This window comes from Chroicocephalus ridibundus, chromosome 1 (genome assembly GCF_963924245.1).
Source record: "Chroicocephalus ridibundus chromosome 1, bChrRid1.1, whole genome shotgun sequence".
In the NCBI taxonomy this organism is placed as follows: Eukaryota; Metazoa; Chordata; class Aves; order Charadriiformes; family Laridae; genus Chroicocephalus; species Chroicocephalus ridibundus.
Window position 1 is genome coordinate 127,536,290 of NC_086284.1, and position 23,908 is coordinate 127,560,197.

At 45.3% G+C, this 23,908-nt stretch overlaps 1 protein-coding gene across 1 annotated transcript; it reads right to left on the bottom strand.

The window, feature by feature from the left end:
* Nucleotides 1-230: 230 nt before the first annotated feature.
* Nucleotides 231-23,872, bottom strand: CCDC191 (coiled-coil domain containing 191). The gene is made up of 16 exons (XM_063351231.1): nt 23,729-23,872; nt 21,804-21,945; nt 19,349-19,480; nt 18,633-18,811; nt 17,902-18,125; nt 16,958-17,114; nt 14,935-15,125; nt 13,919-14,168; nt 12,113-12,582; nt 11,495-11,589; nt 9,773-9,855; nt 8,280-8,381; nt 7,045-7,188; nt 3,582-3,734; nt 3,037-3,191; nt 231-1,524 (listed from the first exon to the last, which is right to left on the bottom strand). The coding sequence occupies exons 1-16, from the start codon at nt 23,870-23,872 to the stop codon at nt 1,392-1,394; spliced, it is 2,754 nt and encodes a 917-aa protein (XP_063207301.1). The 3' UTR covers nt 231-1,391.
* Nucleotides 23,873-23,908: the final 36 nt, after the last annotated feature.

Here is a 23,908-nt window from a genome sequence, read left to right on the forward strand (position 1 = left end):
GGCTCTCTGACCACATCCTTGTGAACTCTCTGCATGGACAAACTCCTGGTGCTAAAGCTCTGGACCCTGCTGCTGGGGCTGGGCACCTGACCTGTCCTATACCACTTCATTGGCGGTGCTTACACTGGTCTAGGTCCCTGACCCCGGACTTTTGTCTAGTGCCATTCAGTCAGCTTCTGATACAATTTGCACTGACAACTCAGTTGTGTTCATTTCAGATTTGGGTTTATTGAAAACTTTCAGGGCATATACAGGTTTTAAAAATTATCTGATGCAATGGATAACAGTAAACTGTCTTCTTCCTGGCGTTACCCAAGTGCTCCCTGTACTGCCAAATGCTTTTGGAGAGAACTTTGCCTATCTTGCTGTGAGGGGGAAGCAATTCCAGATTCCTGCCTTATGCTGTTGCTAAGACAAGGCATGCTGTACCTTAACGGCATTACCCTATCTGCACTGTGCTGCAGGTTACAGTTAAACAGTGACAAGAAACTTTCATTTTAATCATGTCAGCTTTAGCTTATGTAAAAATACAGTCTGTCTTTTTCTTGGATTCTTGGTTTTTTTGAAGTGTTGGATCAAGTGAAAAGGCCCAGACAGACTTGCTTAATACATCCTTACAGTTAACCAGCTTCAAAAATCTTTAAATGACAAAAAGATAGAGGCTCATAAATTTGGAATCACTGCTTGCTACCACAATCAAAGCACTGTGCTTGTGAGCTGGTCAGTGCTGTGAACTATGCGGTCCCTTGAAAAAGAATCCAGGTTTTAGATTGTCCATATGTGATGCTGTGATCTGGACCGTTAGCAAATACAATCTGCATAAATAGCTCTTTCCCTTCCTCCTCCCATCCAAAGTTTCCTGGCACAGTTGGCTAGAAACTGTTCTCTGGATGGCCAAGTTTGCAGTAGTGGGTAGGGGACAGCTGACAGTCAGGTCTGTTCACACTCTGATCAAGCTGTGTCACCCTATAGAGTACAGGCAACATTAAGGAAAAATAGGTGCAGCTCAGTTCTGTACTTCCCGTGATGGAGAAGGATTCGTGTCAATGCTGCAGCTCTGCTTGTAGAAATGGTCTTGGCCTGAAACACGCTCTGTGCTAGGTGTTGGTTATCTAGGCCTCACTACCACCAGCCAAGACATCCCTACGGAGACTTCACATGAGGAGGACCTTGTGGGGAATAACCCCCTGACATGCAAAGTGAAACCATTGTCTAAGTTTTCATATATGCTTGGTTTACCACAGCAGTGGCCTCAGGGAGCTTCCTTTGGCTGTAAGACCCTTGGCACTGGGCAGGACTTTCCCTTGGATTTGTTTCAGACAGTAGGAAGATAGCACTGAACAGACTCAGTCTTTTTATCCCCTTTCCCAATTTCCTTTGACTCTCTTCTGTCATGTTTGGAAGTCGGGGAGAATTTCAGCTACTTTCCTGCGTAGCTGGTTTCTCCTTTCTTCTCTCTCTCTTTCCTTTTTCATCAGTAACGGGTACTGCCTCCATGCCTTGAATGCATTCAGCATGACTCTCCTTAAAGAAATTGGGGACACAAAGAACAAAGTGATGACATCCAGATGTGTGCATAACATTAACAGGTAATCAAAAGATGACTTCTATTTGAGGGGGGAAACTCTCCTAAAATACCTGTGGGATTTGTCCTTTCTGCTGCTAGTCAGGACTGTGACATGTTAAATAGCTGCATGCAGACCATTCCATTAGTATGTCAGTCATCCCAGAGAAAAGTAAAACATTGCCCTTCTCTATTCTTCTCCCCCAAGAATTTTGCTCCTCCCTCTGACAGGATTTACTAGCTGGTGCTTGCTAAGCACTCTGAAGATGAAAGATGTTTCTTGAAGAATAAACAGGGTCTCTGAAAGCAGTTTCTTCAGGAAAAATTCAGGCTCACTTGGTCCAGACCAACCACTTAGAAGCACAGGTAGCTGGGCTCCAATTCTTACCTGATTTTAACCACCCCACCAAAGGTGCCTTGCCCTGGGTTCCCATACAGGCAATAGGGAGCAACAGTCCTGTCTAAAGAATAATTTGCGACATCAAGGTCTGAAGTGCCTTTTGCCAGTCAGTGGGGCAAGAGGCAATGTAGAATGACAGGTGACTGTGCACTTAATATGAGATCATATGTAGAATCAATGCAGTCTCTTCCTGGGTCTGAATTTTCCCTGGTTCTTCCAGTTTGCTGGCTTGTTAGGTTAAATCATGCACTGTTCTGATCTTACTGGCATGACAAGCTAGAACAGGTTTGCTCTACCACATAAGAGGTGAACCTAATTTAATTCCTCCTCCAAGGTACTGCGGATCCTGTTTGAGCTATGCACAGGCGCAGCCTATGCATGGCTGCATGCAGCTGACGTGCTTTCATGGTGAGGAAGGTGAATATGCTTCTGTTTTCTGCTTAACTTTGACAATAGTTTTTTTTCCTCCTGTTAAAATGCACAGCTAATGCAGTTATGGGACAATGAGTGAACTGGGTACATCCAGCTCCAGTCATGATCAGTAGAACTGTCTGCTGTAGTTCTCACTGCCAAGTCAGGCTGACGATGGCATAAACTGAAAGATTCCTTAAGTAGGGTTTCTAGTTCATCAACTTTGGATTTGTAAACTAAATCATCTGCTGTGGACAAAACAATACAGTGTAATTCCTGCACAATCACTTGGCTTGCTATAATTGTACTTAAAGATTTTCCTAAGGCAGCTTTTAGCAGAAGCTGCATGGCCAGATCTGCTAATCAGCTTAGAAAGTTTCAGCTACTTATTCGCTTTCACTGTATTCTCTTTCAGCAGATTTAAAAGTCTTGTGAAGGGTACTGCTAAATTTTCTTTTCCAGGCTGCATGTAAAATTCTTACCATAAACCTCTGCTGATGTTGTCTGCGTATATCACAGAAGCAAAATACCAGCAGTAAAGAACCTGTTTCACATGTTCTTGGGGAGCAGATAATTGACCTGTCAAAAGTAGTCTCTAAAATAATCTATACGGTATATTAAACCTAAGTAAAAAGAACTGCTGGCAAGGGAGTGCACTTACTTGTTACTATGTTCAGTAGCGATCTTCAGCTTCTCCCATAAGGTACTTTTTTCCTCCATGACCAGATCAAACCATGCCCAGAAGTACTTCCTCATGAGGCAGGCTGCATGAAGGGTACTCGCTCTCTCCTCCAGAGTGGAGAGATAATCCTTGTACTAGGGAAGGAGGACAGAGAGAGAGGTGAGAATAGTTTCTTTCTCCCAACCCCCAGAGCAATAAGCAGAAACAGAGCAGTGCTGAGACTGTGGCATTGAAGGGTAATGGGGACACGATCGGAGGAAAATCAGCAGGGAGCTTTTTCTTTGCAGGAAAGAGTGCTAAGGTGGAGGAGCGGTATGTAGGAGACTGTCCTCGGTGGAGGAGGAGGATGGAGAGTGGAGAGCTGAAAGACGGTCTCTGAAGAAGGGAATGATGTTGCTGGCATGGGGACAGTGTAACTCAACAAAGGTTGGGCTGCAGGTGTGTGAGGTGGCACTGTGGTGAGGGGAAAGCGCAGCAGCAGCTAGCTCGCTTGGTATCATTTTTCCACTGTGGTGCAGGCAAACCTTTAGCCAGTTCCTGAAGCCCTGTCTCAGCAACATGTGGCAATAGAAGTCCTCAGCCCGAGACACCTTCTCCATGATGCTTCCTTGGGTGTGCTGTAGCCAAGTCATCAGGCATTTCCTCTGCAGACTCAAGCAGTGCTGCCTTTGTGCCACCTGAGTAAAGACAGCAGGAACAGCAGCTAGTTACTTGGACTACTGACTACATAAACATAAAGCTATAGAAAACAGGGTACACTACAAAATCACCTCAGCTTTTTGGGGCCCCCAAAATGCAGATGGCTGACAGATGGAATAACTTACAGGATAGGTTCCCATAAAGAGGGGTCATCCTAAGGAACAAGACCAGTCTCTCTATCAGACTACTGCTGCATTACCTCTAGAAAATACCCTTTTGAATTAGATGCTCAGTTTAACTTATTGCGAATGGAGCAGAGGCATAGAATCATAGAATCATTTAGGTTGGAAAAGACCCTTGGGATCATCAAGTCCGACCATCAACCCCACTCTACAAATTTCTCCCCTACACCATATCCCCTAACACCACATCTAAACAACTCTTAAACACATTCAGGGATGGTGACTCCACCACCTCCCTGGGAAGCCTATTCCAGTGTCTGACCACCCTTTCTGTGAAATTTTTTTCCTAACGTCCAGTCTAAACCTACCCTGTTGCAGCTTAAAGCCATTCCCTCTTGTTCCATCACTAATTACCTGTGAGAAGAGACCAGCACCAACCTCTCTACAATGTCCTTTCAAGTAGTTGTAGAGAGTGATGAGGTCTCCCCTCAAACTAAACAGTCGCAGCTCCTTCAATCGCTCCTCATAAGATTTATTCTCCAGGCCCTTCACCAGCTTTGTTGCCCTCCTCTGCACTCGCTCCAGCACCTCGATATCTCTCTCATATTGAGGTGCCCAAAACTGGAAACAATACTCAAGGTGTGGCCTCACCACTGCTGAGTACAGGGGGACAATCACCTCCCTCCTTCTGCTGGTCACACTATTTCTAATACAAGCCAGGATGCCATTAGCTTTCTTGGCCACCTGGGCAGACTGCTGGCTCATATTCAGCTGCTTGTCAATTAGAACCCCCAGGTCCTTTTCTGCCAGGCAGCTCTCCAGCCACACTTCCCCAAGCCTGTAACGATGCATGGGGTTGTTGTGGCCCAAGTGCAGGACCTGGCACCTGGCCTTGTTGAAGCTCATTCCATTAGCGTTGGCCCATCGATCCAATCTATCCAAGTCTCTCTGTAGAGCCTCCCTATCCTCATGCAGATCAACACTCCTGCTTAACTTGGTGTCGTCTGCAAACTTGCTGATGATACATACACTCTATGTCCTTATCAAGGTCATCAATAAAGACGTTAAACAGAAATGGTCCCAACACTGAGCCCTGAGGAACACCACTTGTGACTGGCCACCAGCTGGATTTAACTTCATTGACCACCACTCTTTGGGACCATCCATCCAGCCAGTGCTTGATCCAGATCGTATGCTCGTACAGGCCATGAGCAGCCAGTTTTTCCATGAGGATTCTATGGGGAACAGTGTCAAATGCTTTTTGAATGTCTAGGTAGACAATATCCGCAGCCTTTCCCTCGTCCGATAATCGGGTCATCTTGTCATAGAAGGAGATCAGGTTCATCAGGCAGGACCTGCCTTTCATAAACCCATGCTGACTAGGCCTGATCCCCTGGTTGTCCATTATATGACTTGTAATGGCACTCAAGATGATCTGCTCCATGACCTTCCCTGGTACCGAGGTCAGACTGACAGGTCTATAGTTTCCCGGATCCCTCCTTTCTGCCTTTCTTGTAGATGGGCGCTACATTTGCTACCCTCCAGTCCATTGGGACCTCCCCAGTTAGCCATGACTTCGGGTAAATAACAGAAAGCGGCTTGGCGAGCACGTCTGCCAACTCTTTCAGCACTCTTGGATGTAACCCATCCAGTCCCATAGACTTGTGTGCATCCAAGCGGTGTAGCAGGTCACTGACCGCTTCCTCTTTAATTGTGACGACCTTGTTCAGCTTCCCCTCCCTGTCTCCTAGCTCATGAGGCTGGGTGCCCAGGGAACAGCTAGTTCCACTCCTAAAGACTGAGGCAAAGTAGGCATTGAGCGCCTCAGCCTTTTCCTCATCGTTTGTGACTATGTTTCCCTCTGCATCCAATATGGGAGGGAGATTTTCCCTAATCCTCCTTTTGTTGTTAATGAATTTATAGAAACATTTTTTTGTTACCCTTAATGGCTGTAGCTAGGTTGAGCTCTAGCTGCGCTTTGGCTCTCCTAATTTTCTCCCTGCATAGCTTCACTAAATCTTTATAGTCTTCATGAGAGACCTGCCCCCTCTTCCAAAGGTCATAGACTCTCCTTTTGTTCTTGAGGTCCAGCCAAAGGTCCCTATTTAGCCAGGCCAGTCTCCTTCCCCACCTACTTGTTTTTTCAGCACACGGGGACAGCCTGCTCCTGTGCCTTTAAGACCTCTCTCTTGAAGTATGTCCAGCCTTCCTGGGCTCCTATATCCTTCAGGGCAGCCTATGTGGCCTATAACAGTTTAGTCCAACCCTGTCCATAACACTGACCAGCAGGGTGGACTTAGGTAGCAGCTGCTATTTCTCTGCTTCTTCCCAGCTGGAGGCCTATGTGCATTTGGTCAAGTACTGTAAGTAGGTGCAGTTCCAGTGACTTAAATAGAAGCTTGCCAACTTAGCCCTGGGCTCTGGCTAAATCTTCAGGATATGGCTGCGTGTTATTAGTCCACCCCGATAAGGCATGCCAATTCAGTCATGTACGGAAATGTTTCATTAGCAATATTTATATGTTAATGTCTCAGAAGCTACCACTTGCTGTTCTGCACTGAAGGTATGGCCAGGCTATAACAGATTGCTGGATTATCACCTGTGGTGTCCTACCTCTAGGAGTGGCCAGCACTGTATCAGCAGCGACTCCAGAGAGAGGGAAAGCCCTAGTGATGGGCTGGGGTTAACTGTACTATAACTATAGTGGCTTGGTAATATCTTACTGATTTGCTTTGCTGCGGAGCAAGAGAACTGACTGGCTCATGTCATAAACTTCAATTTATTTTTTGTCTGTATCATACTAAACTAACTCCTACTGTGTTATTGACATCAAATCATGTGGCAGTTAGTACTGCAGACAATCGGAGGTTAACAAAAGATGATTTCTCATTAGATTGAAATTCATTCCTTTCTCTGTCCTTTTGGTTCCTGTTTAATCAGCTATAAATGAGGATGCCACCCTTGTGGGTTTTTGATGACCTTTCAGGATTACTGTCAGATGGGCTGATTTAAAGAACTAATACAGAGCAGGATGTACAGGGAGAATTTTTGCTTTTTCTCTCTCTACCTGATGTAAGAGCCTATTAAGGTTCTTGTTAAGTGCTGCATCCACTCTTTTTCCCATCCTCCCACTGCACCAGTCCTTTCCTTTATCCTCAGCACTTACCCCCAGGTTTTCCTTGGCTTGCTCCCTCAGCCTTTTCCATGGCACAATTCCCAGCTTTCTCAGCAGGACCTTCTCATAGTGATCTCTGGCCTTTCTCTGGAGCTGCTGCTCTTTCTCCAGCCTCCTCTGCTTCTCCAACTCCTTCTATGATATAAAAAGCAATAGTTTTAATTCAGTCTGGATGAAGAGGATGTTAAGCAATGACAATAGGTTGTCATATTGGAGCTGGAGGTCCTGAGCTGACAGGAAATAGGGATCTGCATCATCTTTAGCAGTGCAGACCAGACATGACCCCATGTACTAGAGCCTGTGGTAGAAAGTAGAGCAAACTGTCTTGAAAATCCTCATGGAAGATGATGTAATTTCTGGACATTTTCTTGGGCCGTGTATGAGCACATGGCCTTCCCTCAGCACTGCAGCCACATAATCTGTGGCTGCCAGCAGTGCTGACGTAGCAGGAACCTTCTTTTGATGGGCCTTCATCAATGCGGGGAGGGGTGCTTTGGTGGCCTCGAGGAAGGCAGCTTTGTATGTTTATAAAACTAGATGTCCAAAAATGATTCTGAGTTTACATATGGACGCTACCACTTAATCTAGCTTAAATAGCAGGGGAGGGATGTGGGTATTATATAACTGTACAGCATTATATTTGACTGAGACTCAGGGATGAAGGTCAAACATCCTGAAAAACTCAATCCAAGTAGAGCAGTAGCTGCAGGTTGAATTCCCGTAGGATTTCAAATGTGCTATTTGGGTTATTAGGATAGCTCATTTCCAAGTAACAATAAAGAAGTGGGGCTATTCCTACGGTAGTTCCAAGGAGAGAATGCTTCTGTTCTACAGGTGGAAAGTTGCCCTTGATATATCTGTCAGGCTTGTTTACTTTTGAATTGTGTGTTTGTGACTGGTATCATTGTGTATGCTGGAGGGGGATACAAGTGGAAGGAGCAGCTGTACCTCAGCAGTAAAAATCCACCAGCTGGCACCTCTAGTCCTGCTGATGAGACAGAGACAGTATATACTTTATAGCATGTTCGGTCCACAGCCCCTCCCCTGTTCCCAAAAAGGGGAAGGTGGTGAGTCTATATAGTGGGTGCTGTGCTGTGGAACTGTGCTCTACTAATGAAGACCTTCAGTTCACATTACTCTGGCTGCTGACTGAGTGCTAGTGTGTAATGGCTCTTCCTCCCTAATCCCTGCTAAAGGAGGGGGAAACAGGTGAGGTGTTTGGTCACCAGCTTCTGCTGCCTTCTTTCCTCCCGTCGTTTTTTCTGCTGAGCTTCCTTTTCCTCCACCTCCTTCCTCTGTCGGGCTTCCTCTTCAGCCTTCAGCTGGGCCTTGAAATGGAGAAAATGGAGGAAGGTAAAATTTAATTTGGCACATGTGACCTTTTCAGAGACCACAGACCTCTAAGCTTTCCCAGTATTCCTCTAGTATTGACCAGCACCTGAAACTTCAGAAGGAAGCAGACTTTGTCACATACTAGACATGATCTGTGCTGGACAATGGACTGTGGAAGGGAGAGGAAGGAGGGACTGTTCTTTCTACTACCTATATATCTTTCTTTGCCCTAAGTTATAGTATTTGTCTACTCTTCTTCTAAAAAATGTAAACCATACACCAAGTTATTTATTGATAACCTGATTGCTGAAGTCAGTTCTGAATCTGTGGGCTCTGCTCTGAAATTTTACTTCTACATGCAAAGCAGCATTACAGGTACCCAAACATTTCTTTCCCCAAACACTGAAGATCAGACAAGGTGTTTTACTGCAGTACTGGTCATTCTTGGCACAATATCCTTCTCTGCATGTTTATCTACTCCCCTTGCAAACCTGAGTCTGCTTTCATTGCACAAAGCTTTTGCTCTTGATGTATGCATCAAAGGCCTAAAACCCACACCAACCATAATGCATGATTACTACGACTGCTATGACTGTGCTTCCCGATCTCTATGATTGTGGCAACTGCAGCTGAGGAAACCTAACCTGATGCTTGTCTGTCCACTCTGTGGTTAAACTGTTCTCTAAGACTTGTTTCATCCTTCTGTGTATGTGAGTGCATCTCTCTTGCTTGGAGAAGGAAGAAATGTTGGTTGTTTTAGGAGCCCAGTTCTGAGCTTCCTAATCCTAATGCAACTTACTATTAACATTTTCAGTAACAGCTTAGTGCCCTGAAGCTAAGACAGCTCCTCTGTTGGATGTGTATCACAGAATTTGTGTATTAACTATGCAAACATTGCCACTATCTTCTCTCTTCAGCAGAGATTTGCTAGAAAGATGCAGGATTTTTACTAGGTGAGACTGCATGTCCTCAAGCTGCCCGTGACCAGACAGGAAAGGCAGGGGAGGGGAAATCCACCATTGCCAGGTCCAATCAAGTGGATCTCTGCATGCACTTCCACCCTTCCCATCCTCAGCAAGGACAAGTTACGGTCATGGAGTAGGTGTGAAATAAGTATTGGGGGGGTGGTAAGGGAGGCTGCTTCTAGAATTGCAACTGCATCAGCATGAAGTGTCTGCCTGTGATATGGCAGGGCTAGTGCTGTCATCCTATGCAAATGCAGCAATAACTACTTCTTTTGATGTGTGCTGGACATCTGCTTTGTTATGAGCTATAGAACTGTTTTGGATAAAGGGCCTTTTCTTGGTCCCTCACTCCAGGGTTCAAACAGGATTTCTTGTAACTGGGATGGTGTGAAAGACACCATTTCACTTTCCACTTTCCTTACCAATTTTTCCTCTTCTCTTCGTTGTTTGGCTTCTTCTAATTTCCTCCTCCGTTCTGCCCGCTGAGTTGCTCTTTCCTCCATAGCTATAGAAACAGAGGACATAAGGCTTAGTGGAAATGAGGTATAGGATAATGACAGAAGTTTGTTGAACAAGGATGACCACTTCACTCTACTGCCAGGCCCCCGATGACCTAGCAATGCCAGCACAAAGGGAGACTTGCTTTCTGCTGCCTCTTATGGCTGGCAGTGTCATGAACAAGGAATCCATAAACATTTATGAGATGACTCAGGACTACCCCAGTTAGATTCACCCCACACTCTTTGGTTGACAATCACAGCCATGAGGCTCAGTTATGAAAGGAGCTGTATTTAGAGGTTTCATCCCTTTCTTCTCTGATTAAGTGCTGAGGCTCAGGGCGCTTGATTTATCAGCAATTGCTATAAGGTCTCCAAAGCTCCAATTGCCTATTTAAAGAGTGACTTCATAATTGAAAGCATCCCTGCCACAGTGACACATAAGTACACGGTCCCAGTAGTGAGAAACTACTGCTTCATGCTTCTTTTGGGAGATAAATTGCATGCGGTGTTCATGCTGGGTATCAGTGAAAGTGTTACGGTGCTGATGTGACCACACAGAACATGCAGTGGAGTTGAGAACCCATGCTCGCTTCTTCTGAAGCCACAAATGAAGCACAAGCTGGAGCAATCAATAACTGGGGGCATTTAAGTATTTTGACCACAATAGGTTTCCTCAGATCCTTTTCTTCTCTCAGCTGTCCCAGAATTCTCTGCCAAGGGAATATCATCCAGTGATAACTTATTCACTGAATTTTTTTGGGATCTTCAAACAAAAGCACTTGAGTGCTCTGAAAATACGCTTACTATCTCTAAGGTGTACAGAGTTCAGGCAAATCAGAGTGAGTGATGGCTTGGACTAGGTTGCATTGAAGATGAACAGTCAGTTAATGAAAGGCAACTAATAATGCCCAACCATCATGGCCAACAAGCTCTGGTGATCCCAAAACTGTTAAAATATCACAATGATCATATTCCAGACACCTGTTCATGCAGACTGTGACCACCACCCAATTGATATGGAGGAACATGATCTAGGGATATAACAGAACCTGATCTTAATTTACTGCATGAAAAGGCTGCCCTGCATGTTTAACATGTATATGCTGTTCCAGTGTGATCAGAAGAAGGGGAGATATCTCACAGAAGACAGAGATCCGGAGCTCCTTCCCCAGCCTAGCTACTGTTGTCTCACAAAACCTTGGGTAAGCACTTAATTCCCTTTGAAATCTCAGTACCTCTGTCAAAGTTAGATGAAAATGACTGGTAAATTTAAGTATTAGTTGGATGCACAATGAAAGGAATAAGACTGATAGCAGAAAAACCCTGTAGAGCTTTTCTCTCTGGGTGTTGTCACACCAGAAATAACGACAAGTGTTAGGAGTAACCGCTACCACAGCGTACTAAGCATGGACTTGGGGGGCTTGCAGTGGCCCAGGTTTTACAGATGCCTGACTTGGGCATGAAAACAGCTCACCCTCTCACAGCGCTGGTCAGGCTGGGAAAGAGAGTGCTGAGTTTTACTTGCATACTGTCATCAACCAGCAAGGCTGAGGTGAAGAAAGGTGAAGAAAGAGAAACAGCTTGTTTCTCAACAAGCTGTTGAGAAAAGTGGTCTGGAATGGTCTTTGCTATCTAGAACAGTACCTTTCAATATGGGGTGTGCTGAGGTCAGCTGGCTGGAGGGCCTCCTGCCTTGCATTGCTGCCCTTGTGTTTTCTGTGCCATGAGAAACAGGTGGACTATGAAAGGAAAGAGTAAAGAAATTCATCAACGAATGTGGTCAAATGATGTCTCGCACCTCCTACCTATGGTTGAGAAACAGGCCTTGTAGTTTCTGTTCTCCATTGTACTGCATTTTCATTTTGAGTCCCTGGTACACCTTTCTTCTGCTTGAAGTGGGATTAATGATGGATCCTTGCAAAGGAGTTGAGTACCCAGCGCTGCTGCGTGCTTTGAAATACTGAGGATGACACTCTCTTTTTTCCCTAACTAAATATATCCCTGCTGCTACTATGTGTGACACTCCAGTGTTGCTGTTTCTAAGCGGATCCTGTATAGATCACATGGTGTTGAGCCACTGCAAAAAGGGAGAAGGGTGGGGAACTGTGGCCAGCCTGATACTACCCTTGATGCTTAGTCACAGGTGTGAGGGAAGAGCAGATAGCCCTGGCATCACTGAAGTGTGCCTGGCAAATTCTGGCTCAACTTGAGTAGGAATGATGCACGCTGATTAATTGAGCCTGCTTTATGGAGGGCATATACCTCAAATGGGTTGTATTCTTGCATCTGGATTTTTTTTCTGTCTTTTGTTTTTCCTCCTTGGTTTGTGAAGCAGAGTTGTTAAGTGGCTGGGTTACAGCCATCGCTTGTGCTGCCTCTTCTTTCGCTCTGCTCAGCCTCTGATTTTCCTGCAGTTCAAGGATCAGCTCTTGCTGTTTCTGAAGCTGCTGCCTCTGCTCCTCAATCAGACGTTGCTGGAAGGCATGACGGTGCTCAAAACGGCTACCATAAGCAGGAGCTGTCTTTGGACCAGTTGTATGAAACTGCTGGCGGAGAGTGGCTGTTTGATTCCTGTACACAGCCTGGTCCTGGGCACTTGGGGCTGCATGTTTTAGGGTAACATCCCAGGCAAATTTGGGTTTTCTGTAGGAATGAGATGTGCGACCAGCATTCCAACAAGAGTGGTCTCTGGTCTGGTCAGGTTCTTTCTGTATGAGGCAAGTTTCAGTTGGCTACAGGGGAAAAAAAAAAAGAAAAAAAAAATTAGGAAAGTTTGGCATTGATTAAAACCAAGTACTGTTCTGCCCTTCCTACATAGTAAGTGTTTCTTTAATGCAAATCTGCAAATCTAGTGAGATGCCTGAGAAGTAGGGTCATCTCAGCTATGCAATCGTTATCCAGTTCCTAGCCAGGGCAGAGGGGCCCTGGTTTGCAAAAAATGGGAGGCTGTGGGAAAGAACTGTTAAGGGACTGTGTGCCATTTCACTGGGAGGAAGAAATCCTGATCAGGTAAGAGCTCTAGCAGGAATATGTCCTGACTACTTTGTTAGGGAGCATAGCCCTGGACAGTTCATTTCTTAGGGATTAGCACCCTCCCTTTTGGACTGTGGTGTCCCCACTTAGCGCTCAGATGGAGAATAAAGGAAAAAAACAGTTGTTGAAGTGATCCACACAGCTGAATCTACTAGAGAGTCGCTTTTCATATGCAAGAGAAGTCTACAAGGTGCCTCTTCTCCAGCTTTGATAAATATTACCATAAAGCTGGCACACAGTGGGGAATGAGGCTGCGCTTTTTCTGCCACGTGGTCTTTCTCTGAAGAGGCATCAGATGTAAGGTGTGTTTTCTGATTCCTAGGTCAAACTCTAAATTCAGTCCCATCCTTCCAGCCCTAATTTTGCCAGTGCATCAGAAGAAAAGTACAGGTCTACTAGGATGCTATAAGCACTGTGGGAAATCAACTTTTGCTGACACTTAAGCAAACAAAAAACTTGACCTCTAATATGTGTGTGTGAGCTCTCATGCTGGGGTGGGGACACTGCTGTGGTACAGGTCCTACAGACAGAAAGGAAGGGCAGGCTCTGACCTGACAAATGACAACTTAAGGAAACAACCTCTGATTCTTCTCACTCCTGCCTCCTTGTGATCTGCATTATCCTGAAACAGCCAGTGAAAATGTTTTTCCTCCCATGCTTAAAAGGTAGATAGCTGCACTGGCATGACAAAATCTCTTGTCATGCAGTCAAGCATTATTCTTTTTCAGTCTAAGCAGGCATCAAAGATATAACTAATCTCTCAGCTAAAGTGATCTGGGGGTGGGATGCTCATTGCGACTCAGTAGATGAAGGGTTGTTCTCTGGCAGCATTAGAGATTATTTTAAAAACTCATCCATTGTCCTTCACGATTTTCAGACTTCTCTCCTGTACAGTTGCAGACAAGTATTTGGGGGTCACCCTGGAAAAGAAGTCTTCATCTGGGACAATGTACTTTTTATTTCAAATTGCACAAAAAAAGTACTTTGTAAGAGTACTGAGATGGCAATAGACAAAACTACATGGGAAGGATTTACCTTGTCTTGCTGCAAATCTTGATGATGTTTTACTTCTGCTCTTCCAGGCTTCTTAACCTCCAGTGGCCTGTCCAGACCACCCTTCCCCCGTGACACTGCCTCCAGCAATTGTGCCATCTTTCTTTTCGTCTCCTCCCTCTTGATCTGCAGCTCTCGCTTTTCTGTCTCTGCGTGGCTCCAGCACTGCCAGGCCAGAAAGCAGCAGCGCAAAAGTCGTCGCTGGTTGTGCTCCACAGACAATTGTGTTTTCCTGAATGAGAAAGCACTTGTGTTATGACAGGATTGAGGCTTCTGCCCAGGCCTGCCTGAAACAATTGCATCCAGTACAGCAGTCCAGGCCATGGCACAAGGCCCCATAACTTCCCGAGTCTTTTTGTCATTTAAATCTGAAGGCCCTCCAAAGCTGTAGAGTTTCTCCAAGGAGGAGTGGGAGGGCAGAAATGATGCCCATTATTTTGAAGTAAGTTTCCCTAGTTTGTATTTTCGATGTCCTGTGTCATCCTTGGTTGTAGGGCATGTGCAACAAGAAGTATCCTGTTCCCTTGCCAGCTGCGTAGCGGGAAGTGGCAGTGCCTCACCACAATAGCCTGCCAGACACCTGCAAAAGCAACGTTTTCGCCAGCTGACAGGGAATTCATCTAACAGCCTCCTTAATGAAAGGCACTGGCCAAAATGAGCTCTGCTATACTACTACTGAAATGGGAAATAACATATTAATATGGCACCTCATAGTCTCTGGGGTCCAGAGCAACCCAGGGTGAGATTTCAGGGAAGATACCTACAGAAAGAGTGAGATGCAGGCTTGTTGGAAAATGCTAAAGCTCTTGTTTATCTCTGTCCTCCTTTTCATGTGTGCCACAATGCCTCCGGCAGACTGCAGGCAATGTAGCAATTTTCTCAAAAAGCTACTACTTTCCTCCTGCTGGGTAACTGGCAAGCCCCTTTTACAGTCCCCGATCACTGCACTGCCAAAGTACTGCTGCAGTAGGACAAATTCCACAGTGTAAGGTCACTACCTGTTTTGATCTTGGAGATGAACTTCCAATTGCTGTGTCTCCTGCTTTACTCTCTGGGCCCAGGCATAGTTTCTCCAGGCTCGTAGGGCCTTCAGTTGGCATTTCCAGTCAGCAAGGGCTCTGGCTTTTCCCATTTTAATTCTGTGCTCCAGAATGACTTTCAGCCAAGCAGAAAAATGTTGTTGCATGCACTGCATGGGAGAGTTCCGGAAAACCAATGAGCAAGATACAGCCTGTCACACAAATGCTGATCCTCTCCACCTTTCCCCTTATCTGACTTTCCTTTTTGAGATTCTTCAGAATCCCCACTTTCAGTAACTACCCTGAAGGTAAAAAAAAATAATGCAGAGCACGCCAAGTCTTCTACAAAAAGCAGAAAGATAACATCACGGGGGTCTATGCTTTTGAGCGAAACATGCTTAGTTCACCAAGTGTAAAGGAATAAAATGCATGAGGAACATAGAATTTCTAGAGACAGGAAAGACGTTTCAAAATTTAGAAAATGTCTAAGATGCTACAGGTAAGAACACTTCTATGGAGAACAGTTCACAAATATCTCCATGGACCACTTTTATTTTTTTAAACTTAGACAAAAGTCAAGACACTTTCTAGTGCGAATTTATGACACAACCTAAGCTCACCCTTGTTCTAGCAGGAAGCCAAACCTTTCCCCTATTGTGTAATTAGACTCGCTGCCTCTGGGAGTGATTTACATTGTACAGAACAGCAATTTGCTATCTAATCTACCCCATAATTCTAGCCCTGTCACTGCAGACAGTGTTCATTCTGATCCTCCAAGTGGGTCAACTCACAGGACTCAGCCATTCCCCTTTTGTCATAATGCCTTGTTTTAATTGCATTCCTCTCACTCACTGAAGTCTCCAAACGGAGACTTAGAAAAGGACAAAATGTCAATGCATTAGCTATTTCTTTCTGCTTTAGGAAAATAATCAAAGTGTCACTACTGCTTAGCTCAGCTAAGTCATGGCTTCTCACATTATGCCAGCCCTAAATTGTACTGTGGTTTCATTCAGGCTTATCTTCGGCGCTTAGATTGTGCTGGAGAGAGGCTGTGCACTGCTCAAATCCAGCAGATGGGCAGATAAGTGAGCCATCAGGAGAATCACCATAAATGCTGGGGATTCTTCTATTAAAAAAAAATAATTCTAGATGTAGATAAGTAGACATTAACAATGATGACTGCTCTATTAATTAAAAACATTATGTGATGGATGGCATTCATACCTGCACTCAAGGAAATTTATTCCCTTTGCTAAGACTGCCCATATAAAATTACTTAGTACAAAACGATTGCTCTTTAATTGCAAGTATTTGATACAACTAGGTGTTTAACCCAGAGCTGGCCATAATGATGGTAAAAGAAACAAGTTCCTACTAGGAGTTATTAAAGTTTGCACGTTTGCCTCAAAAGAGCTGTTGCAGTATCACAGACTATCCTACTGCACCCAGTGGGAGTGGATCCTTGAGGAATCCATTATTGTGGATGTGCTGGCATACTTCCTTGGAGACACAGCTCAAAATTCATTCCAGGCCTCAGCGTTTCTATCCTCTCTCCTCTCCCTGCTCCTGCACCAGAGTGTGCAAGGCAATCTTTTAAATGTCTTCCCATACACACAATAAAAGCTTCTCAGGTCCTTTTGTGCCACTTCCCCGTTTTTAATTCCTTCCACAAGGGAAGGTGGTGCCTCCTCTGTACATCTGCCTACTTGTCAATTGCAGAAGCCTTTATGTTTGCAACTGTCCTGAACCACGTTTTCCACAATTCTAAGTGAAATCTCCCACTGAGTACACCTGAGGCACAGACACTCTGAGGATGGAGGCTCAAGATTTTTTGCTCCTAGTCTTACAAGATACTATTTGCCCTGCTCTTCTACTGTCCTGGTATCAGGAGGAGGGCTTGGAAGTGAAAAATTCTGATAACCAGGACTTTTTACTTCAGTTTTGCAAACAGTAGCTGAAGGCAGTGTGCTCAGAGTCTCAGATAAAGAAGAGCGATACTTACTCTCTGCTTATTGGTGTGAATTCTGTGCATCAGCTCCTGAGCCTTTCTCTGTTTCTCCTCCTCTTCCTCTTCTTTCTTCAAGACCAAGGGTGGTGACGCAGTAATAGATACCTCCTGCACTGACAGCTTTTGATTTTTTTCTTGTCTGTTTCCCTCCCTGGAAAGTGAGCAAACATACAGATCTAATGCAATGAGGAAAGCACTGTAGCACAGATTTCACTCTCTTTTTGGACAATCCTAAGAGAATCACATCTACAGCTTAGAAAGTTGCTGATTATTTGACTCAGCCTTCTTCGAAAACAGCCTCTGTCATGGTTTGGGGTCCGAGTTTAAACAGCATTTCCAAAATATAGCAGTCATAAGAAAATAGTAAGACCTCAGTAAAGCACTTGCATGAGAAGACTTAGGATCTCAGCGCTGCCTAGGTAAATAAATGGCATCCCTACAAGTCACATCTCTGTGACAATCCAAGCTCAGCAGAAGCAAAAATTATGTCTCTGCAGAATTCTCAGCCAAGAAGGCCGTTCTCTTTCTCATAGCAGAGGAAGTATTGTAAGTGATAGACTTTCAACACAGACTATTTTTTTTTTTTTGGTGTGTGCGTACTGGCTTTCATGCTTCATTAGATGCTAACAAGGCTGGATATGTCCACAGAGCTGATAGAGAGAATCCACAGTGGTGCAAACACACTCCTACTTTGTGATTCAGTGTACACACTGGTAATGGCTGAGGGGAGGCTAACAGTATCTTTAGCCCATCTTCCCACTAATGATAAAGTCAGCCATTGACGTTGGTAGCAAGGTAAAAGGGTTAGGGAGAGTTCGGAGACAGAGGAATAGCAGATGTTTCCTTTGGGACCACCGCTCCTCTTACATTTATCAAAAGGAGCTGATGAGAGAAGTGTTCTTCAGATGGTTCTTGCCATGCCCCCCTCTCCCTCTTACGTTCTCCATGCTTCTGCCATGGTGTGCCTCTTCTCAGCCATTTCCTTTCGCAGCTTCACCATTTCCCTCTGGATCTCCTCCTCCTCCTTCTTGGCCTTCAGGGCCTTCCTTCTTTCCTCCTCCTGTGCTTGGAGCTTGGCCTCAGACAGAACTGATTTCTTCAGGGACTTTTCTTGTCTCTGAAGCTCTAATGCCTTCTGACGCCTCATTCGGTTTTCTTTCACCTGGGAAGGAGGAAATCAGCAAAAGCCAAAGCAGACGCCAAAGGCTGAAGAATTTGAGGTTCACTGTACAGTAACAAGGTGGATCATAATCCACCTTTCACATGAAGTAAGCAACCCTATCCGTAGCTGGCACTGGCTGGGCTGGTTCTGCTCTCAGACCAGCAAAAAACTCCATTCAAGAGAACAAGGTTAAATCAGTACTACTTGATGGGAGCAAACTCAAAACTGACTGCGGTGGCAGCTTTTCCTGTGACTGTTCAGGAAGGGGAAAAAGCTGAACAGATGTAGTGAAAGCTGACTGTTCAAGCTACTGTGAATGGCTAACGTGTACGTGGAAACACAGTAACGTTTCAGCTAAACTGTGGAAGAGTAACCTTGGGTATTTGCCTCCAAATCAGAGATTATTGCAGGTTGTGAGAGAACACTAGGGAAGTATCACTGAGCATTTACTGTAATCCTATAATCCTCCATCTCATTCCTTTTAACTGTATTGCCTTGCCTGCTTACCTGCTTGTGTCTGAGCTCCATGATTATTCGTGGATCTGCAAGTTTTTGTTTTTCCTTGATGTCTTCAAGTCTAAGGTCTTCCGCTATCCCACAGTTCACAGCTTTACTCTGCAAAAGATGCTGCAGGTATTCTTGGACAGAAGAACTTTCCAATTCGTGTTCCAGATAGCTGCACAAATCTGAAATGAGGAATTCAGATTACCTTAGGCTAGTCTGAAATGAATAAACCCCTCTGTCTCAGATCACAAAGCCTAATGTAATTAAAGGGATCACTTTCCCAGACTGTGAATGCATTTCTGATGAAAGCTGACACACTGACTGCACTCCATTTATCCCCGAAGAGTCTTAATCAGTCTCCCATTGAACGTGCTAGAGCAGTAACATTTCATCCATTTTTTACTGCCTTGCCTCTGAGCATCTCAAATGGCTGTATAAATTTGACAGGCCTCACAAATACCCATACAGAAAAGAAATAAAATTTCTCTTTTACAAAGGGAAACACTAAATGTTTATGAGGTGCATTTGTGCAGCACTACAGCAAGCTGCTGTAAGAGCTGGGGGAGAAAAATCATCACCTCTAATCTTGTTTCTACTGAGCCCACTATCCTGGCCTCAAAAGAGCTTTCACCTCTCGGTTTGACAACCTATGAGGCCTGGCTCCCTTCCCCAGCACATCCTCAGAAAGGAAGCCAGGAACTGCTTTTTTGTGCTCTCACCATCAAACCGCTCATACTTCAGAGGGGCTGCAGAAGGCTTTTCCAGGAGGACAGAGTCAGCTTTCTCTTCTCCATTGCTCATCAGCTCCACTTGCAGTTTGGACTTCATCCAGTTACTGAGCAGCTCTTGGGCTATCATGAGGAAACAGACTGATGACTTCACTTGCTTAAAAAAATATATGGGTAAGTGTAAACTAGCAAGACTCCGTCTCTGGGATAGTTTTATCACATGCTGGGAAAGCTGTCTAAAATGACTGAAAGCTGAGCTGCAACAGAAAATGGAATAAGGCTAATAGCCCTATTCTCATCTTCTTGATCTATAAAAGAACAGGAAGAGAAGGCGGCAAGCTTCTTCCCTGTCACATACGTCACAAATGAATTCTTCTCCACCTTATTTTTCCCACAAGACTCTGTGGACATTTAGATCACTCATATGATTATTATAGCATTTACCAAGGAGATGGAATTCACATGAGGTAATTCATAACTCAGATAGCTTTCATATGTTTTATGTCTGCACTTGCAGACACTTCGATATTTTCCACAGGTACAACCAAGGCTGTCATATGTTAAATACAAGAACCACTGTTTGGACAAATGTTTGCTTCACGTGTACGGGTTAACCTTTGCAAGTACCACAGCTCCAAGAACAACTGGTGAGTCTAGACTACAAATTTGTCAGGTAGCAAACTTCACCAAGGACTACTTGTACTTGGAATTAAGACTGCAACTACAGGAATGGACCATGATGGATTTGGTACTCCTCAGTGAGCTCAAATGCTTAATGAACCACTGGATATAAAGTCCTTCTGTGGACTTCATTTGCATCTCCACTCTTCTGTGGAAAAACACAAAAATTCCTTTTTCAGAGTTTCTACTCAAAAGCAAGGACAGCTAACGTGGCTGCTGCCTCCGTAAACCACCTGGCCTCGCTGCACGGTTGGCCAAGCTGTTCCTGAAGCAGAACACAGGGCTGTAAACTGCAAGACATCAGAAGCAGCCCCACGAGAAGCTGAGCCATCCATGTGGTGAGGATGGGCAAAGAGCGGGGATCTCTGCAGCCACTGCAGTGCAAGTTACTCCCTGCACAGGCACACAGCCGCTAGACAGGAGGAAGCAGCTGCTCCAGATCTCTAGTTCTAACACAAAATGAAGATGCTCCCATTGAGTCCTGGTATTTCTGAGGCAATAAAGCCTTTTAAAAACCTTAAAAGGAAGGGGGGGTGGGTTTGAAGAAGACATAAGTCGAGTATTTATTGTCCTTCAAATCACTTTTGTTCTCCTTTATAATCTCTCAGGCCAGCTCAGGAACAAGGTGATACATCTGATAACAGAAAGAGAGAAAAACAGCTTATGACTTGGGGAATGGTTACTTTTTTGTGTGGGAAATGTGAGCTCCTCATAACTGGAGTAAAAGTGTTCTAGTACTTCTCTTATTGATACCTTTCTTTGCGAAGCGGACTAAGTGTATTTAATACCATTGAATATTCTAATAATGGATTCCAGATAAAAGGCTTTCAGTTGAGCTAGGAACAATCCTGAGGGGTTGGTAGCTATAAAAAGGAAAATCCTAGCAGAGAAGGACAAACAAAAAAAAAAGCATGAGGAAAGCAAGCGACTTTTCCACCAATTGCAGAGACAGCCCCTTTTGAGCCACTATGGTGTATAATGCATTCAGATAGTGCACTGTAAGCAGATAGGTGTATTCTGTGCTATTAGTTGAACCCTTGACGATTACACGTGAAAAAGCTGACTTCCTGTATTGAAGTGGACGTTCCTGAGAACGTCTTCATTCCATTCTGTAAGACTCACTTTTGAGTCTTAAAAGACTGGTTAACTCAGTTTTTAAAATCCTGTCTCCTATCAGCTTTTTACGCTGCAGATGTACTTCTAGCACTGATGGGAGATACCTTCCATCTCTTTTGTTTTTTTAAATGCACTGCGGTTTTATTTTCAAATTTCAGAAAGCACTTGTGGCTGCAGGCATTACAAAGGGAATATTTAGTTAGCTAATTAGTGAAGAAAATTTTTCATGGGAACCAAAGCAAAACCACACAATTATTCGTAGATGTGAAAGTTACACAGAGTAACTCCATTTTCACATCTGGCCTGCTATCCAAAACGTGGCAGGGAATTTCATCTGGTTTCCTGTAGCCTGCCAACTTGTATTTGACCATACAATGTGTGTTCAATGGCAGAATTCATCCTCATCTTGACCTGAAATCTCCAGGAGACAGAGAGTTTATCCTTCTCTTAGGTATGGCTAATTAAGATTTACCTCGAACTCCAGCAATTTATTCTTCTTATGCCTTTCTTCGTTAGGTTAAAGGCATTTTACAATAAACTGTTTCTTTTGGTCTCAAGCTTTGTAAGAACCTGTTCAGACCAGAAACACAATATTGCATCGAGAAGAATTAATTTTAGGCAGCTTGTAGCAAGCAGTATTTCAGCTCACCTTCCTCATATGCCTCATCATGATCTTGCAGTTGTTCCGCGGTTTCCAAACATGTCACAGAACCATAAGGCCCCTGTGGATATCTTGACTTTTGAAGAGAAAAAGCTTCAGAGACAGCATACCCAGGGGCTTGCTCCACTCTCTTTAAATTAAAGACAGGAAAACATTTCTAAGGATTGCTGGATATTCATTTTTAAACTTCCTATATCTGTGTTTCTCCTCCAGAGAGAGCAAACATCAGTGGGAATGTAACACGAGACAGTATGGCTGCTATAAGAAATAGATTTCCTTTGAAACACATTTCTGCAACTGCTCTTGATTGACTAGAGAAATTGGACTCAGAAATGATTAAGTAACAAGCACTCATTTAGCAATTAGTGCCAATCACCGTGACTGGAGAACATGTTGGGAGAATGCAAACACGCAGCCTCTGGGGGCTGAACTTGCCAAGTTAGTCCCCAGCAACCACCAACGTGATACCAACCAAAGTTGGTTTCATCATTTTTTCATAACCAGGTTGGCCATCATGTAAAGAGTCTGAGTGATTTTGTCCCATATTCATCTCTCTGAGGTGTAAACAGTCATGATGTGTCACTGTATTTTCACATATACCGCCTGTACCCCAGACAGTCCACATTTCTGCAGGACTTCTTCCCTTTGCAGAGAGGTCTAGGAAGCTGCATGAGGCAGCAGATGCACACTCCTACCTGCCCTAAGCAGCAGGCTGGAAGTGGGAGCAAGGGGATACCCAAGGAAGTAATACAAAAGGAAATTTACCCTAGAACTCATTTCCCTTGATCTTAGGTGGTTGTAGATGCAGAAAGTACTTTGAGGTAAATCTCTTCTATTGCCCATACGTACAACCTGCAGTACTGCTCAGCAGCATGTTTTGTCTGTGACCCCTAAGTTTTACCCATAAAACTAGGGTACTTCACTCCTGCGAGAGTTACTGTGCAAATTACTTCACCCTGATCCAGCGTTCCAAGTTATTGGAGTCAAACCTTGGTGGGGAATAAGTTTAAAAAAAATAAAAAAATTTTGAACCACCTGTCTCTTTTTTTTTTCCTAAACTGGAGTTAAACGCTGTCAAGTTCCACGCCATTCCCTCAGAGTACAGTGCAGGCTTCCCATCCACTGGCAAATCATAGAATGGTTTGGGTTGGAAGGGACCTTAAAGATCATGTAGTTCCAACCCCCCTGTCATGGGCAGGGGCACCTCCCACTAGACCAGGCTGCTCAAAGCCCCGTCCAGCCTGGCCTTGGATACCTCAGGAATGGGGCATCCACAGCTTCTCTGGGCAAGCTGCTCCACTGTCTCACCACCCTCACAGTAAAGAATTTCTTCCTAACATCTAATTTAGATGTACCTTCTTTCAGTTTAAAACTGTTACCCCTCATCCTATCACTACACTCCCTGATAAAGAGTCCCTCCCCCTGTTTCCTGTAGGCCCCCTTCAGGTACTGGAAGGCCGCTATAAGGTCTCCCCGGAGCCTCCTCTTCTCCAGGCTGAACAACCCCAGCTCTCTCAGCCTGTCCTCATGGGAGAGGTGCTCCAGCCCTCTCATCAGCTTCGTGGCCTCCTCTGGACCCGCTCCAACAGCTCAAGCAGCCGTCGCTGCAGCCCTCCCACAAGCCTGGGAAACCTCTTGTCCGAACCTGACCCCTGCTCTTCAAAGCGGCCGGGACCCCACGGGGCCGCCTCGCGTGTGGGCAGCCCACGCACCACCCTCCGCCGGACCCGGCCCACCCTCCCCACCGCCGCTGGAGCCGCTGGAGCCGTTAGAGCCGTTAGAGCCGCTGGAGCCGTTGGAGGCGCGGCGCCGGCGCGCGGCCCCTCACCCGCAGAGGGCGCGCGCTGATTGGACAGCCGCCCTGCAGGGGGCCCCCTAGCGCTCTCCGCGCCGCCCCCGCGGTCCCCAGTTACCTTCGGCCCGGCCCCGGCGGTGAGGCGCCGCCAGCGGTACAGCCGGGGCCTGTGCCGGGGGAAGGCCGCCGGCACGCCGGGCGGGCGCCCGTCCCTCTCCACGGGGCCCGCGGCGCACCGCGCCGGGAGCGGCGGCTTCGCCATGGCAACGCCGCCTCCCCTCAGGCGGGGGACGGAAAG